At 62.7% G+C, this 15,500-nt stretch overlaps 1 protein-coding gene across 6 annotated transcripts in view; it reads right to left on the bottom strand.

Annotated features, from left to right (window-relative positions):
* Positions 1-312: 312 nt before the first annotated feature.
* Positions 313-15,500, bottom strand: part of HSPG2 (heparan sulfate proteoglycan 2) — a 100,922-nt gene continuing 85,734 nt past the window's right edge. For 4 of the 6 annotated variants that reach the window (XM_058304161.1, XM_058304163.1, XM_058304164.1 and 1 more), the window contains 29 exons: positions 15,272-15,406; positions 14,862-15,043; positions 14,277-14,472; positions 13,851-14,030; positions 13,314-13,574; positions 11,931-12,135; positions 11,317-11,414; positions 10,621-10,887; positions 9,747-9,856; positions 9,418-9,565; positions 9,221-9,337; positions 8,884-8,901; positions 8,536-8,647; positions 7,694-7,838; positions 7,504-7,603; positions 7,242-7,351; positions 7,009-7,117; positions 6,593-6,691; positions 5,998-6,219; positions 5,465-5,709; positions 4,928-5,099; positions 4,717-4,839; positions 4,567-4,623; positions 2,798-2,873; positions 2,614-2,692; positions 2,403-2,473; positions 2,171-2,254; positions 1,687-1,790; positions 313-1,527 (listed from right to left, as the gene is read on the bottom strand). In XM_058304161.1, coding sequence (XP_058160144.1) covers positions 1,355-1,527; positions 1,687-1,790; positions 2,171-2,254; positions 2,403-2,473; positions 2,614-2,692; positions 2,798-2,873; positions 4,567-4,623; positions 4,717-4,839; positions 4,928-5,099; positions 5,465-5,709; positions 5,998-6,219; positions 6,593-6,691; positions 7,009-7,117; positions 7,242-7,351; positions 7,504-7,603; positions 7,694-7,838; positions 8,536-8,647; positions 8,884-8,901; positions 9,221-9,337; positions 9,418-9,565; positions 9,747-9,856; positions 10,621-10,887; positions 11,317-11,414; positions 11,931-12,135; positions 13,314-13,574; positions 13,851-14,030; positions 14,277-14,472; positions 14,862-15,043; positions 15,272-15,406 — 3,998 coding nt within the window. In that variant the 3' untranslated portion in view covers positions 313-1,354. The remainder of the gene's footprint in view (positions 1,528-1,686; positions 1,791-2,170; positions 2,255-2,402; positions 2,474-2,613; positions 2,693-2,797; positions 2,874-4,566; positions 4,624-4,716; positions 4,840-4,927; positions 5,100-5,464; positions 5,710-5,997; positions 6,220-6,592; positions 6,692-7,008; positions 7,118-7,241; positions 7,352-7,503; positions 7,604-7,693; positions 7,839-8,535; positions 8,648-8,883; positions 8,902-9,220; positions 9,338-9,417; positions 9,566-9,746; positions 9,857-10,620; positions 10,888-11,316; positions 11,415-11,930; positions 12,136-13,313; positions 13,575-13,850; positions 14,031-14,276; positions 14,473-14,861; positions 15,044-15,271; positions 15,407-15,500) is intronic. The other 2 variants (XM_058304162.1, XM_058304166.1) reach the window with 1 other exon arrangement.

Raw genomic sequence — 15,500 nt, 5'->3', positions numbered from 1 at the left:
CCGAAGAGAGAGCGGGCTTGAGGTCTGACAGGGCCTGGATCCTAAGCCCCCGGGGCTGCTGGTCTGGCGTCTGGCGGGTCACGTAGCCTAAGGCTCCGTCTGCTCCTCTGGAGGGTGGGATGGCCCCTGTCTCGCAGCTGTCGTGACTCATGTGCAGTCACCAGCCCTCCAGCCTGACGGTGGCTGGCACTTTGCTGGGTCAGCCCAGGGCAGGGGCCTGCTAGCCTGAGGCTGCCCTGCTTCCCTCTGGGACCTCACCTGCACCCCTCTGTCTCCCTCGGATTCCCTAGTCAGAGACACAGGAGACGGCCCTGGCGGGGATAGCACCGTTTATTTAGGAAAATCGAGGCAAAGACCACAGGACGGTCCTCTCTCAGACAAAGAGGCCAGGGGCACTGACCCAACAGACAGGGGCTGCTGGTGGGGAGGGCGCTTGCCACCCCCGGGCCCTCGGGCTCCTCCAGAGAGGGTGGGGCTCTCATGGCCCTTCTCTTCCCAGTTATGGGTCCTGGCTCCCCCCCGCAAGGCACTAACTCTTCCCACCCCCCCACTCCCCCACCCCCCACTGTCCCCTGGGCCTTCACTTCCAGATGAGTGGGGGGCTGTGGCCTGGAGCGGGCGGGAGAGCCTCTCAGTGCTGGGCTCTGCTTGTGGCAGGTCCTGGGGAGAGTTGGGGGTTTCCCTTGCGGCTCCTGAGTGTGGGGGCCCTGGGCTGGGGGTGGGGATGCAGGCCAGGGGTCTCTGTGGGAGGGAGAGAGGCTGCCAGGGGCAGGAGGCCTGGCTGGCTGGGAGGAGGGAGGAGGGCTGGGAGGGGGCTGGTGGGGCTAGGGGGCTCCCTGGCCAGGGGTGAGCTGCCTGTGACTCCAGGGCTGGCACTAAGGAGCTTTCCTAATCCAGGAGAAGGTGGCAAAGGCTGTTTCTGATGCCCCTCCTGTTCAGGTGGCTGGTGAGGCACTGGATGTAAGTTGAGGCTGGAGTGCCGGAAAGTTCTCATAGGAACGAGGGTGCCCCGGGGACTGCAGAGATGGGTGGCCCGTTTCACCTGGAGGCTCCACCCAGCATGGGGTTCTGGGCCGCCCCAGTCACTGTGCCTGGCCCCAAGTCCTAGCAGTCTCTGAGGCAGCCGCTCTTGTCCAGCCTGCCCTGCCCACCAGCCTGTGGCTTTGCCCAGGGGTGGGTGTTGGGGGGGGGCTGGCATGCCCACCCTCCAGTCCAGCCCAGGGCGGTAGCAGCAAAGCATGGCATCGCCTCCGTTTCTTACAAAAAACCCTCCTCATCATAATATTAATAATAATATACTCAATGTTGTCGGGCTGGGGCGCTGCCCGTGAGTCCATGTGGGGCTGGCGGGAGCCTAGGAGGGGCAGGGGCGCACGTTGGCCCCTGCCTGGGCGCTGTGCTGCAGGTCCAGGGGCTGCGGGGACGGGCCGCCGGGCTGGGGGACGTGCAGCACCAGGTTCTTGATGCAGCCCGTGATGCCCGCGGAGAACCGGCCCCCGGTCAGCGTGGCCACGTCGGGGGCTCCACCTGTGGGCACAAGAGGGGTGGGGGAGGGCGTCACTGCTGGGCCTGGGCTCCGGGAGCCCACGGGGCGAGGAGGGCTGCTCGTCTCTGGAGGAGCCCTTGCCCTCCCCTGCCCAGAGGAGGGGCCCCAGGCCCTTGGCGGGACTCGAGCCCGGGACTTACCGATGTAGACGCTGCTCTTGGTGTTGACGGCCACGTTAGGGCCTGGGGACTGGCCGCTGACCAGCTCCTCACTGTCGACCTGGATGGAGCCCCTCCGGCCCTCCCTGCGGGGGCACTGGGTCAGGGCCCTCGCCACGGCCTTCCCTATCCTCCCCGACCCAACAAGAGCCCCACGCCTTTGCCACAGGGACGGCAGACCGAAGGGTCTCCCACCACCCCGCCCAGGATGGGCGGAGACCCCTGGCCCCACAGATCAGCTTCCTAGCCCCCGTCACGCCCCGTCTCCTCCACTCCGCTGGCGCCTGCCCTGCTGGAGCTCCAGCCTGTGTTGAAGTCTGTGCCAACCGGGGGATTCAGCCCTGCCCCGGCTTCGGGGCCCGGCTCCCCAGAGCGCAGCGCCCGCCTCCCTGCCCGTGGGATGCGGCAGCCCGGCCCCCTGCTGCCTCTGGGTCTCCTTCCCTAGTGCTCGGCCGGGCTCCCTTACCGCAGCGCCGTCACCCGATGCCACTCGCCGTCGTTGACGGGGTCCTCAGAGACAAGTCGGGCCTCCCCGCTGCCCAGCTGGTAGCTGCAGGTCACAGAGGCCCCACAAGGTGTGGGCGGGGGCGGGACGGGCTGGGTCGGGCGCTTTCCCGTGGGAGGAGCCACAGGGGTGATAGAGGGAGAGAATCGGGAGGCAGGGAAGGGCAAGGAAGGGCCCGGTGGCCGGGACCCACCTGAAGACGAGGTGTCCGTCCTGAAGCCCGAGGCTGATGAAGTCCTTGCCTCGGCCGGCCTCTCCCCCCTCCTGCCAGGGGAGCACAGGGTCCCTGGGGTCCCCAGCCTGGAGAGCTGGGATCCCCGAGGCTGGAGCCTCTGCCTCCTCTCTCCCCACTGCCCCGGCTGCCAGGGGCGGCCTCCTGCCCCCAGGACCCTCGCCACACTCACCACGCCCTGCCAGAGGAGGAGGCCGTCGGCCGTGCTGCTCCGCACCTCCAGCTCGATGGTCTCGGGAACCTCGGGCAGGCTGCGGGCGGGAGCGGGGCCACAGGCGTCCACATCGCGGGTCCCCTTCCCCTCCCCGTGGCGGTCCCGTCCCTGGGCCCCCAGGGTCTCCCGACACCCATCTCACCTCCTGGAGAAGATGCGGCTGGGGAGGGCTAGGAAGCCGCCGTCGTGGAAATAGGCTCCGTACTGCCCGGGCGCGTCTGCGGGAGAATGGGGACGGGTGGGACGCCCGCTCCCTGCGTGGGGCGTCCGACCCCCACCGGCTCACCTGATGCCCACCTCCTTTCCCACATGGGGCTCTGAACCTGCAGTCCCCGGACCCCCAAAGGGCGCAGACAGAATTTAGGGTGTATGTGAACTTGGATGGGAAAAAACCTACATGGCTATTTTACTCACTTTTCACTGAAATCAAGTGGCTCTTTCAATTACGAACAGAGGCAACAAACTAAAAGTAGTAGCGGCGGGACGTGTGACTTTGTCACTAACAAGTCACAAATATTTGCTTATCACCTTACAGGAGTTGCAGATATTTCAAATTGTTCTTTATGCTTACATCGTTCTGAAATTGCAGCGGCTATCAGAATCACCATTAGCTTTGTTACTTAATGATTTAATAAAGAAGTAGAGCCATCGCATATCAGAAAATCTAACTCTTTTGACAGCCTCCTGTCGGTATAATTGGCTTCCTTTGAAACCCTATGGGCTTTATTTTATGCAGTCAGTGGGCACGGGGGGTGGTTAGCGCTCAAAGTCCAAAACCCAAGAAACCCCTCAGTCCTGAGCACACCGGGACAGGTGGCCACCTAGGATTTGTGGCCACCAATGGCTAAGCACCGACACTCCCTCCACGTCGCAGAAGGGAAGACAGGCTCTGAGTGCCAGGAAGTGGAGGATGGGTTCCCTCGCTTTTCAGCTCCAACATCCACACGGCGTCTCTCAGGTCCCCAGCGCCACCCGCTCGTGCCCATCCTGCAGGCCAGCGCTGGCCCCTTTGCCACCCTCCACCCAACAGTGAGGGTTACTGCTGACGTTTATCGAGCACCCACGATGTGCCAGGCTCTGTGCTGGGAGATTCCTAATACATCTCCCATTTCACCGAGTCCTTCCAATGCTCCCCTGGATCATATTTGATTAACAAGGGCTGGCACTCACTGAGCACCCATTTGATGCCAGAGACTCTTCTAATCATTTTAAATACATGAGATTTCCCCCTCACACAAAACTGTGTCCAAAGCCTTGTGGAAGGTTACCTATCGCCAATTTTATGCATGAGGAAACTGAGGCACAGAGAGCTTGAGTCATTTGTCCAAAGTCACACTGCTAGTAAGTGGCAGGGCTAGGATTTGAAGCCAGGCTGGCTGGCTCCAGAGTCCATGCACTAAGCCATTATTCCCTTACCACACTCCTATTATATGAGTGGTAAATAAGCATAGAGAAGCAACAATGGGCTTGGGACATCATAAACACTCATTCATTATTATTGTCTTCACTTTTAAATAGATTGTGGAATCCCTGAAAGCAAGGGTCCTACCTCACTCATTTTATTTCCTGACCCCCATGCATTATATTTCCTGACCCCCATGCAAGACTGCATATGCCATAAAATTTATGGCATATATGGCTGTTGAATGAATGCATGAATATAGAAGAAGAAACTGAGGTCAGAGTGGTTAAAGACCCCGTTCAAGGTCACGGAGCCAGTAGGGATGGGGTAAAACCCGGCCCTATGTGGCTATGCTGTTCTCTATTCTGTGTCCAGTGACGCAACGAGCCTTTCTTGCTTGGAGGCCAGATATGAGGATGGGGGTGTCATCGGAAGAGGGCTGGGAGACCTGAAGCCAGGGAGGGGACGAGCCCACGTGACCTCTCTGGCTGGTCACTGCAAATACTTACCGTTGCCTCCACTGCCTTCGAGATGCCAATCGGCCTCCACTAAGCCGTGTCCAGAGCCTGCAGAGAAAGGCAGGCTGCAGTCGTTGGGCACAGATGCCCCATCCAACGCCAAAGCCCAGGAGGGAGGGGGGAGCAGCCAGGACTGCTTACCTTGTTGGCACCGTGGGCCGGAGAAGCCGGGGGGACAGAGGCAGCGGGTGCCCTGGCAGGTGCCTCCATGCAGACAGGGCTCCCGGAGTTGACAGGGGTTCTCCTCGTGCTCACAGAGGTCTCCTGCGGGTGGGCCGGGGGTGTGGGCCGGGCTGGTGCTGCCTGACCGCCCCACGGCCCTCCCTCCCGATGCCTGGGCAGGCTCACCCACCTTTGAAGCCATCTTGACACAGGCACTGGAACTCGTACTCGCCGGCGGGCAGGCACGTGCCTCTGTTTTGGCAAGGCTGGCGCTCACACGGGGAGCTGTCGTAGCACTGCCCGATGCCCTGGCTGCCCAGGAAGCTGTAGGTGAGGTCCAGTCGCTTTCCGTTCACGGACACCTGTGGGCACACGTATACTGAGGACCTGTGGGCACACGTATACTGAGGGCCTGACAGGGACACGGAAGGTGTGTGCGCAGAGAAGAACATAGCCGAGGGTGGCTGGGAGCCCAAGGCGGAGCTTGAGTGGTAGCATGGGGCTCTAGGGCTGGGGGCAGGAAATTAGGCTGTGTCTACCACGGGCCAGGAGCCCGTAGCGCAGGCGATCCTCAGCACAACCCTTCAACGTGGGTGTCGTCATCCCCGTTTTACAGATGAGGCCACTGAGGCTCGGAGAGGAGAGAAGTCTGGTCCCAGAGTCTTGGGCTGGCGGCAGGAGCCCCCTGGCTCCCCTCTCGGGCTTGGCCTCCGGCCGCGGTCCTCACCTCGCCCACGCAGCCGTGGAAGTGAGCGCTAACGTTGGTGGCTGGGGGCAGTCGCGTGGTGGGCTCCACGCCGCCCAGGTAGAGGGGGGTCTGCAGGTTGAGGCCCTGGCTCTTGCCCGGTGAGGAGCGCAGCACGGGGCGCCCGCCGTTCACGCGCAGGCTGCCGTCCTTGTTGAGACGCTCTGCAGACACGCGGTGCCAGCGGCCCAGGGCCAGCGACTCGGGGCTCCGCAGAACGGCCAGCCCTGGGGGGACACCGGGCGCGTTAGGGGTCCCCGGCTCCACCCCACCATGCCCAGGAACCCAAGCAGATGCTGGCGATCCTGCAGCCTCCTGCTGTCCCAAATGAGGAGCCAGAGGCTCCAAGGGGAATTGCCCAGGGTCACAAGCAGGCAGGAGAGCGATGCCGGAGCAGGGGATTTGAGTTTGACTCCCGAATTTATTCTGCCCGGCCTCCTGGGGGGCACAGAGAGCCAGGAGGGCATAAAGCTTGGCATCCAGAGACCCATCTCTGTTTGGTGCCCAGCACTTACCTGACCCCAACTCGTAGCGGAACTCCAGGTGCCCGCCAACCATCGCCAGGGACACGAAGTCCTCCACGGGCCCACTCTTCCCTCCGCTGAACAGCAAGATCCCGTCGGGTGCGAGCGGCTTGAACTCCACGTCCAGGCGCAGCTCGTGGTGTGTGTTGGTGAGGGCGGGCAGCACCAGGTAGGAGCCGGTGCCCGGCATGGACGGGGTGGTCACCGTCACACCTGTGGCAGCCTCGGCTCAGCCAGGGGCCGCGGGAGGCCAGCCCACTGGGCGGGTCCAGCTACTCGGGCTCCCTCCCAGACCGCCACCCACCCCAGTGGCTCAGGACTGGCGGGCGACAGCTGCAGCGGCAACGGGCCCCTGCCCCGGTGGTCAGACCAGGCTGGGAGGAGCTCCAACAAGATGGGGGTCCCTGGAGGGGGCTCTCGTGGCAGGAATTCGGGCCGGGCAGAGGGTGGCCAGGTGACCCTGAGGTCTTCTGGTTCCGGCATGATGTTGTCACTCATGGAGCCCATCGTGGTTTTGCACGCCCCTACCCAGCCTCCTCCATCCTCACCGGGACCCCCGGGGGGCCTCAGGCCTGGCTCTACTCACCTTCCTCACACCTCATCCCCGAGCGGCCCAGGTGGCAGCGGCAGGTGTAGCCTCGACCGTCGGGCCGGTTCACACAGGTGGCATCGGGCCCACAGGCCTCTGGAGGGTGATGGACACAGGCCAATGAAGACGACATTGGGGTAACTCCGGAGAGTGGGGCCCCTTGATGCCCAAGCCCTGTACAGGCCACTCTGGGGGCCTTGTCAGTAAGAGGGGGATAGGTACCTGGGTAGCAGGGATGGAGGGGCAGGGTGGGTATTTGGATGGCCACGATGGGTAAGTACCTGGTAGGTACCTGGGTAAGAGTGAGGGAGTGTGGGGTAGCAGCAGTTAGAGGTGGGGGCGGATACAAAGGGGCACTAATGGGGCACAGGTAAGTGCCTAGGGGTGGCAGCAACTGGGGGTGGGGTACCTACCTGGGTGGCAGTGCAAGGCCTGCGAGTGTTCACAGCGGCTCCCGGTGAAACCGGCCAGGCAGACGCACACGTAGCTGCTGCTCTCTGAGGGGTGGCACTGGCCCCCATTCTGCAAAGGGGCTCCTGGAGTCAGGCCAAGAATCCTCTGGCCCACCCTCACGCCCTCCAGGGGCCAGTCCCGGCCAAGGGTAGGAGCTGGGGCAGCTGGGCGGCAGGGCGGGGTGCAGGGTCACCTGGCAGGGCTCGTCCCCACAGGTGGGGCAGCGGGAGATGCCATGTGCCGTGAGGTTGAGGTCGTGGAAGACGATCTCCTCGCCCTGGATGCGCAGCTCCCGGACACAGCCTGGAGGGTGGGCAGGCAGGGGTTTAGGGTGGGTGGGCGGCTCCTGGGCAGCCTGCCCTGCCCAGCTGACATCTTCCAGGCCCCCAGGCTCTGCCTGCCAGCCGGCCGGCCAGGTGAGGCTTGGCCAAGGCTGAGGTGGGGAGGGGGCTCACCTATGAAGCCGCTGCTCAGCCCTGCCTTGGGGATGGCGCCATAGTCAGGGTAGCCGCCCAGGTAGAGCTCCTCGTTCAGGTCCAGGCCCTGGAACTTGCCCTGGAGAGGCAGGAAGTCGGGAATGGCAGGTAGAGGCTGGGCAGGAGGTGGGGGCTGGGGCTGGGCGCTGGGCACGGGGTGGGGTCTCACCTGGGAGGTCCCGTTGACCGGGGCCAGGTCGCCCACCACCAGGGAGCCCTGGGTGAGGCTGCGCAGCAGGGTCACGGTGTGGAACTGGCCCAGGCTCAGCGGCGTGGGGTGGCGGATGGTGGCCATGCCAGAGCCTGCGTCAAACCTGCGCGGTCGACACGGAGTTCGTAAGAAGGCTGGCGAGGGGACCCAGCAGGGGTGTCACCATCTTCCTGCTCTGGGGCTGCTCCAGGCCCTGCCCCTGCCTTGTCCCCCCACCCTCAGCTCACCCCATCCCCGACCCTTCCCCAGGGCTTCTCCGCTCCCCACATCCTTTCCTGGGGAACATTTCTAGGGCAGTCCACCAGGCTCCAATTGCTCTCTGGCTCTAGTTGCACCAACCCTCTCAATCCTCCCCTCTCTGAAGTTCCCTCCCTCCCTGCCCCCCCTCCATCCTTTCTCAGTCTATGGCCAGCCTTCCCCTACTAGAATATATGTTCCCACAAGGACCAGAGGCCGGTCTGCTTTGCTTATCCCTGCGCACAGTAGGTGCTCGGCAAGTAACTGCTGAAGGAATGAAGGAACGCGTCCTGACCCGCAGGAGCCCCACCCCACAAGGACCCACTCAGCTCCACTGAGTGTTTCTGCCCAATCCTGTGCGCGCCTGGAGCTGCGTCCTCCGCCCCCTGACTGGCACACCGTGCCTACCCCAGCAGACGTGGTGGTCACCAAGAAGTCAGACGTCTCCTTCCGCACCACTCAGACCACTCAGCCCGGGGCCGAGGAGGCCCAAGGCCCTGCGGTCCCCACACTCAGCCGCTTCTTCTCCCATAAATGGGGGGGGGAGGGGGCGAGGGTCTCACCGGAACTCAGGCCTTCCGCCCACGAGGCCGAAGGAGATGAAGTCGGGCTGCCTGTGGGCCAGGCTGGTGGGGCCCCCTGGGGTCCGCTTCTGCCCGTTGTACAGCAGCATCCCTGGGCGGGCACAGCCGTGTAAGGGGCCTCCCATCGCCACTAGGCTCCGGGTCTGCCCCAGGCCAGGCGCGACGCACATTTTCCCCCCTTGAGCCTCTCTCTAGCTCCCGTCCCTCCCTGGAGCACGTCGGGAGTCTGGGCCCTCTATCTCAGGATCGGAACGTCTAGAGGGGCCTTGCTGCGGGTCCCCAGAGACCATCAGGGCTGCCTGGGGGAGAGGAGGGGACAGGACTTACCCGAGTAGAGGAGGAGGCCTGGACAGTGAGAGTCAGAGACGGTAAGAGCGGAGGAGACAGATGAGAGAGAGGAGGAAAGGGTGAGAGGCGGGAGAGGAGGAGGGAGAGCGGAGAGGGCAAGAGGGGGGCGGGGGGATGGATACCCACGCACCATGGCGAGGCTCAGGCGGGGGAGTCACGGAGATGCAGACGGAGAAGAGACAGGCATGCGGGGGGGCCCCAGACTGGGAGGTCCAGCAGGTCTGGGGGGCTGCCAGGGCTCTACTATGATGCCAGTTACCCCAAGAGATCCCCGCCCCGGGCCGGGCTCCCCCAAATCGGCTCCTGTTCTGCTCACCGTCAGCTGAGTCAGGCCGGAAGGTGATCTTGATCTCGAACTTCCTGTAGGCATCCTTGATGGTGGGCAGCGGCAGGTAAGAGTAGGGGGTCTGTGTGAAGTAGGGCACCACCCGCTCTGCCGGTAGAGGTCAGAGGTCAGAGGACGCCCACTGGGGGCGGGTGGAGCGGGTGGGGCGGGGGGTGGGGGTGTCTGACCTGGCACCTGCAGACGCGCGAAGGCTTTAACCTTGCCCTGGCGATTGGTGGCGGTGCAGACGTAGGTGCCTGCGTCCTGCGGTCGGACCGAAGGCAGCACCAGCATGTTGTTCTCCAGGCGGCTGCCGGGGGGCAGGTTGCCGTCCAGCTGCAAGCGCAGCGGCACTTTGGACCCTGGCCTTGGCCTACACCTCCCGGGGGCCACTCTCCCACCCCTGCCTCAGGTCCACCTCCAGCAAAGACCGAGCACTTTCTGTGCCCGGGCTTGTGCCAGGTCCCGGGACACGGAGACGGCTCAGCCCCAGTCCCTGCCTCTGCCCAGCGCTCACCTTGGTCCAGGTGATGCCAGGAGTTGGGTAGCCGGAGGCCATGCAGGGGAAGATGGCCGTAGAGCCAGCAGGCACGCGGACCTCTGGGGGCGTTGAGATCTGAGGCAAGGCTGGGGGGGGGGCATGCCACACACTGGATGACGGCCACCATATGGGTGTGGCCCTGTGCCCTGATTCAACCCCCACACTACCCCCTGGGGGGAGGCACCGTGTCCCCTTTTTACAGATGAGGGATTTGTGGCTTGGAGGGAGGAGGAGCTGCTCCCCTCTGGAGGCACAGAAGGAATCGGGCCAAGTCAGGGATCAGGGTCAGGTCCGTTGGATCCCAGGACCCGAACCCACTGCAAAACACTTCTGACGTCTGGGGTAGGGGAGATGATGTACGGAAGGAGCTTGTGGGAGGACCCTGTACCTGCGCAGAAAATCGTGCAGTCCTTTGGGGACCTGGGAAGGGAGTGCTGTGGCAGTGTGGCTCAGTAGGTTTGGGGGCAAGTTATAAGGTTTGGGATAAAAAGGAATTGTCTTGAAAGAAAACAGATTTGTTTCTTAGCCCTGCACGCTTTGCCCTCCTCTTCCTGCTGTCTGTCCATTTCACATTTAAGCCTCTGCCACCAGACTGGACTACCACTCTCCCGATCAGGGCAGGTGCTCCTGCAGGCAAGGACCACAGAGCCTGCTTCCTCCTGATGCCCCACCCCTGCCCGATTTTGGCCTGCTCTTTCCCTCATTGTCATCCCCTGCTGCCACCGCTGGTTATGAAACCTGCCCCTCGAATACACGAAACAGACTATCCCCCAAGAGAGCAGAGGAGGAGCGAAGCAGGCAAGGCAGCAGATGGCCACCCGAGCCCCAGCACAGGTCCCCGTGGCCTCACCCTGCACCAGCAGCAGCACGTGGGACTGAGTGGTGCCGGCGGCGTTGGTGGCCGTGCAGCGGTACTGCCCCGCATCGGCCAGCTCCACATGGGCGATCCTGACCACGCCTCCACTCTGCACGACGCCCGGCCGCAGGTGTCCTCCCACCTTGCTCCACGTCACCTGGGGCTTGGGGTCACCCAGCGCCAGGCACTCAAACTCCACGGCGTGGCCGACGACCACAGTTTGCACAGAGGTCCGGATGTTGATAAGCACGGATGGCAGGGCTGGGGGAGGACGGAGAGGAGCTCAGGCGAGGCCAGCACGAGGGAGGCTGCAGGCAGCCCGGGAGCCTTGGGCATTCGTTTGCTCCTTTGCTTTTTCACATGTGCTTTCGTGAACACGTTCACTCACTCACTTTTGCTTATTCATTTTCTCACTCAGTGATTCACTTACTCTTCGGTTCACTGACTTGTCTAACCACCCGCTTCATTCATCCACATCCTCACTTCACCCATCCTTCTTCTGCTTCTTGTCCTCGCAATATATACCAAGCCCCCTTTACCAAGGCTAGATATGTGCAAGATGCAGTTGAGTAGTTCTCTTTACTCTTATGCATTTAAGGCACTTCCTGGGGAACTGGTCCAAGCCCCATGCCTCTTTCTCCTTCTCTTTCTGTCTCTTACTCTTAGCAGAGGCTGAAGCTTTCCTCCTACCTTGAACCACCAGCTGGGCACGAGCCTGGGCCTGTCCCCAAGGTCCATGGGCCTGGCATACATATGTCCCTTGGCAGCTCTGGTCCAAGTTCTGGATTCTGTAAAGAAAAGATGGCCTCAGAAGACATGGAAGGCTTCACAATTGTGTAGGCACTAAGAGCTGCTGCAGCTCAACAGTGAAGCCTTCTAGTCTCCAAAGAACCACACGAGGTAGTAGGCAGGTAGAGCGGGCATCACCACACCCATCTTAGAAGATCCTATGGTCGAGAGCTCAATATCACACAGCCGTCAGGTGGCAGAGCTGAGACGCGAGGTCAGCTCTGCACAGCTGGACCCTGGGCCTCTTCTCTTTCCTCTAACAACAATGCGAATACAGGCACTGATTACTGAAGATCTTCCGAGTGCGAAGAGCCATGCCACTTGCTTTAGACAATCTCATCTCAGTCTCATCTAACCCACTGTCTAGCTGAGAAAACCGAGGTTCAGAGAGGCAGGGTGACTTGCCAAGGTCACCGCTTCATGCTGAGCCCCAAAGGGCAGGGATTTGAACTCAGCCCCACTGTGTGCCCTGCGCCAGGGTGTTCAGGTCCAGGCTTGCCCCCCAGCCCACTCACCGAAGCACCCCGTCCTGCACGCTGTGGCCAGGAGGCAGCTGGCCCCCTTCCTTGAACCAGCGGAGCTGGGTGCCCCGGTGGCTGGGCACGGCACAGTGGAACTCGACGCTGGCCCCGATGCTCTTGGTCTCCAGCTGAGGTGTGACCTGCACAGCAGGTGAGGATCCTGCCGGGTGGGGGGTGGTGGGGAGGGAGCCGGCAGGGCCTGCAGGGACACGTAGGAGGGGCTGAGTGTACATATGTGCTGTCATGTCCCTGATGGCCTCTGGGGACCCAGGAAACCCTTGTCCCAAGGGACATTCTTCTGGTGGCCTCTGAGCATGAAAAAAAGACCTTTCGTTGCTTCTAGAATCTTGGACCTGGCAGCCCATTTGGCAGATTTATTCATTTGCTCACTCATGCAGTCACTCAATCAACCCAGAGGAGGGCATGGGGAGGCTGGGCTCTGTGCTTCCACAAGCTGCTGCCCTTGGGTGGGAAGGCAGCTTGGGACAAGTGCAGGGAAGGTGAGTCTGGGAAAATTTACATTTTAAGGAAGGACAGCAAAGGCTATTCTAGCTCCAGTCTAAAATAAGAGGTCACGGAGAAGACACCTATTTGTGCAAGAGGTGGATGGGAGGGTGGGTACAGATGCCGAAGGGGGGTGGGTGCAGTTGCCTGGGGTGAGGGTGGGTGCAAATGCCCGGGGGTGGGTACAGATGCAGACCATCACCATTGACTAAGTGCCTACTAAGTGCCACAGGCTTTCCAAAATGTGTGTATGGCTCTAACTCAGCCTATGTGGCAGACATTGTTCTCTGCGCTTTTTAGATAAGGAAACTGAGGCTCAGAGAGGATAAAAGATTTTGGCCAAAGTCACACAGCTTTGTGCTCAGCAAGTGACTGAGCTGGGCCTTGAACCCAGGTATGCCACTTCAGGGTCCAGGCTCTTAACCACTGAGCCACATGCTTTTCTGCTTCTAGAATCTCGGGCCCGGCAGCCCTTGTTTGGAATGGACAGGGAGCCCACGAGCACCTGGCTCCTTTGGAGAGCCACTGAAGCCCTGGGCATGGGGAGGGGTGCTGTCCTGCCACACATTCATCATTGTCACCATCAAGCATGCACAGCCCCTCCTGGCTGCTGAGCAGACCGGGCCCAGGCCTTGCTCTGCTGGAGGAAGAAGGATGGGGTTTTTCTGTCCACACAATAGCCTCTGGCAGTGGCCAAGAGAGGGAAGCAACAAGGAGAGCTAGAGAAGCTGAGAGGACAGTGCTGGAGGCCTCCTTGGAGGAGGCAAGCCAGCCATGGGCCTTGGAGAGCAGGGAAAAGCAGGGCATTCCAGGAGGGCTTAGAGGGGAAGGCCCAGGTGTGGGGTTGCCGGCACCCCTGCTGGGGGCTCTCACCTTGGACAAACAGCTGGGCAAAGGCCTCGGCCGAGCCCACCTTGTTGGTGACCCGGCAGCGGTAGCGGCCCGAGTCCTCGGGGGCCGCGGGCTCAAAGCGCAGCAGCTCCTTCCTGGTGGTAGCCCTTGCGGGGAGGCTGCCGCCCTCGCGGCTCCACTGGAAGGTGAGCGGGGGTGTCCCATGAGCCAGGCACTGCAGCTGCACCGTCTCCCCCGCCCGCACGGAGGCGTGCTCCGGGACCGTGGTGGCGTATGGCGGGCCTGTTGTTGCAGGACACAGGGATCAGAGTGGGGTCCGCAGAGGTCAGGGTGGAGTAGGTGACCTGGCAAAGGTCAGGAGAGCCCAGAGGAACGCGAAGGTCCCAGAGGGGCTGTGGGTTTGGAGAAAGGGCAGGCTCTGGGGGCCTGAGGTGCACGGCTCTCCAGATGGGCTGCTGGGGGTTCTGGCCTTGGTAAGCCCAGTGGGCACGGGGCGCAGGGCTTGGGCCTCCAGGCAGTGCAGGGAGGGGAACCCGGGGAGGGGGAGGGGTGCCTTACTCTCCACGTGGAGGGCGATGGTGGCCTCGGCATGGCCGGCAGGGCTGGTGGCGTTGCAGATGTACTGGCCTGAGTCCTGCTGGGCTACCCGGGGGATGAGCAGCGTGTTGCCTTCCAGCTGGTGCTGCCAGGGCAGGGGGGCGCGCAGCTTGGACCAGTGGATAGTGGGGGTGGGGCTGCCTGTGGAGTGGAAGACGGCGAAGGTCACTGGGTTGTCCCATGGGAGTAGGGACGATGGGAAAGGCCCCAGGTGACTGTGCCCCTCTGTGACAGGGGGTACTAAGTGGGCATCTCAGCCATCACCAGGAGATGCCAGCAGGAAAGGCCCCTCGCCAGGTATGAGGGCCCTGTCAGGTCTCTTGTGTCTATAAGTTGGCCCCAGGGCCCCGTGGCTCTGCCGGCCCCACGGGCAGCTCCCGTCCACACCTGTGGCTGTGCAGCGCAGGGTGGCCGTGTGTCCAGCCTCCACAGTCAGCTCGGCTTCTTCCACCTGCACCTGGGGAGCCCCCGGGGCCACAGTGCCCGAGTCCACAATCACCTCCACCTGCTTCTGTGCTGTGCCCAGGGCATTCTGGGCCACGCACAGGTAGGTGCCCGCATCTGACAGCTTAGCTGATGAAATCTGGGAGAAAGCAGCGAGGAGGGTGGTGATGTGGGTGCTGAGGGGGAGGATCCTGGCATCGGCCCCCCACGCTGCTTGATTTTCCCTTTTCCCTCTGCCCTTCCTTTGGTTTTTAGCTGATGGGCTGCTTGAGGGCTCGCCCTGCTTGTCAGGACATCCCATGAGTTCATCCATCCAGCTACTGCCCCCCACGCCCCACGCACCGGTCCCCATTTCTTGCCTTCGTTCCCCTTCCTTCTTTCTTCCCTCCCATCCTTCACCTAGCCCATCCGCCCTTGTTCCTTCCACCTGCTTGTCACCCACCTACCGGCGGCTCTCGCCCCTAAGCCCCGCCTTGGGGCGGGCCCTGTCCTGGGGCTCCGACCTGGCGTGGCGGCGGGGAGCCTCACCTGCAGCACCGTGTGACTGTCCATGACCCCAAACAGCCGCTGCTCCGACCTGACGGGGCTGCCCACACGGGTCCAGCGGGCAGAGGAGCGGGGCTCCCCGCCACTCACGCACTCCAGGGTGACGGCCTTCCCGACTTTCACCCGCACGGGGCCCTCGGGGAGCACCGACACCGTCGGGGGCCCTGCCAGGGGGGACACACCCGCTGACACCCATGCAGGGCTCTGGCCACACGCACCATCACGGATCCCAGTTCAGTGTCGGCAGGGTGGGCAGAGCCCCCCGACACGGAACGGATGTGAAGATGGAGGCCCGGAGAGCGCGACGGCCCGAGGTCGCAGAGTGCGGCAGCCACGGTTTCAGGCTGGAGACTCCGCGCTCAGGAGGGCAGGGCCCCGGGGCAGCCCCTCACCGTGCACGCTGAGGTTCACGACGCTCTGGGCCACGCCGTAGGCGTTGGAGGCCACGCAGCGGTAGGCACCGTGGTTGCTGGGCCGGGTGCCCACGATGGTGATGATGGAGCCATTGGGACTGATGTGGACGTTGTCTGGGGGTGGTATCGGGGCAGGATATGGTCAGCGAGGGGGCAACTGGCCCGAGGCTGCTTTTCCACCTTCCAATGCCTTGGCGCTGCCTCCTGG

The sequence above is a fragment of the Dasypus novemcinctus genome, chromosome 9 (genome assembly GCF_030445035.2).
Source record: "Dasypus novemcinctus isolate mDasNov1 chromosome 9, mDasNov1.1.hap2, whole genome shotgun sequence".
Taxonomy (NCBI): domain Eukaryota; kingdom Metazoa; phylum Chordata; class Mammalia; order Cingulata; family Dasypodidae; genus Dasypus; species Dasypus novemcinctus.
The sequence above is the reverse complement of the archived record's forward strand: the minus strand, read 5'-3'. Positions and strand labels throughout refer to the sequence as shown.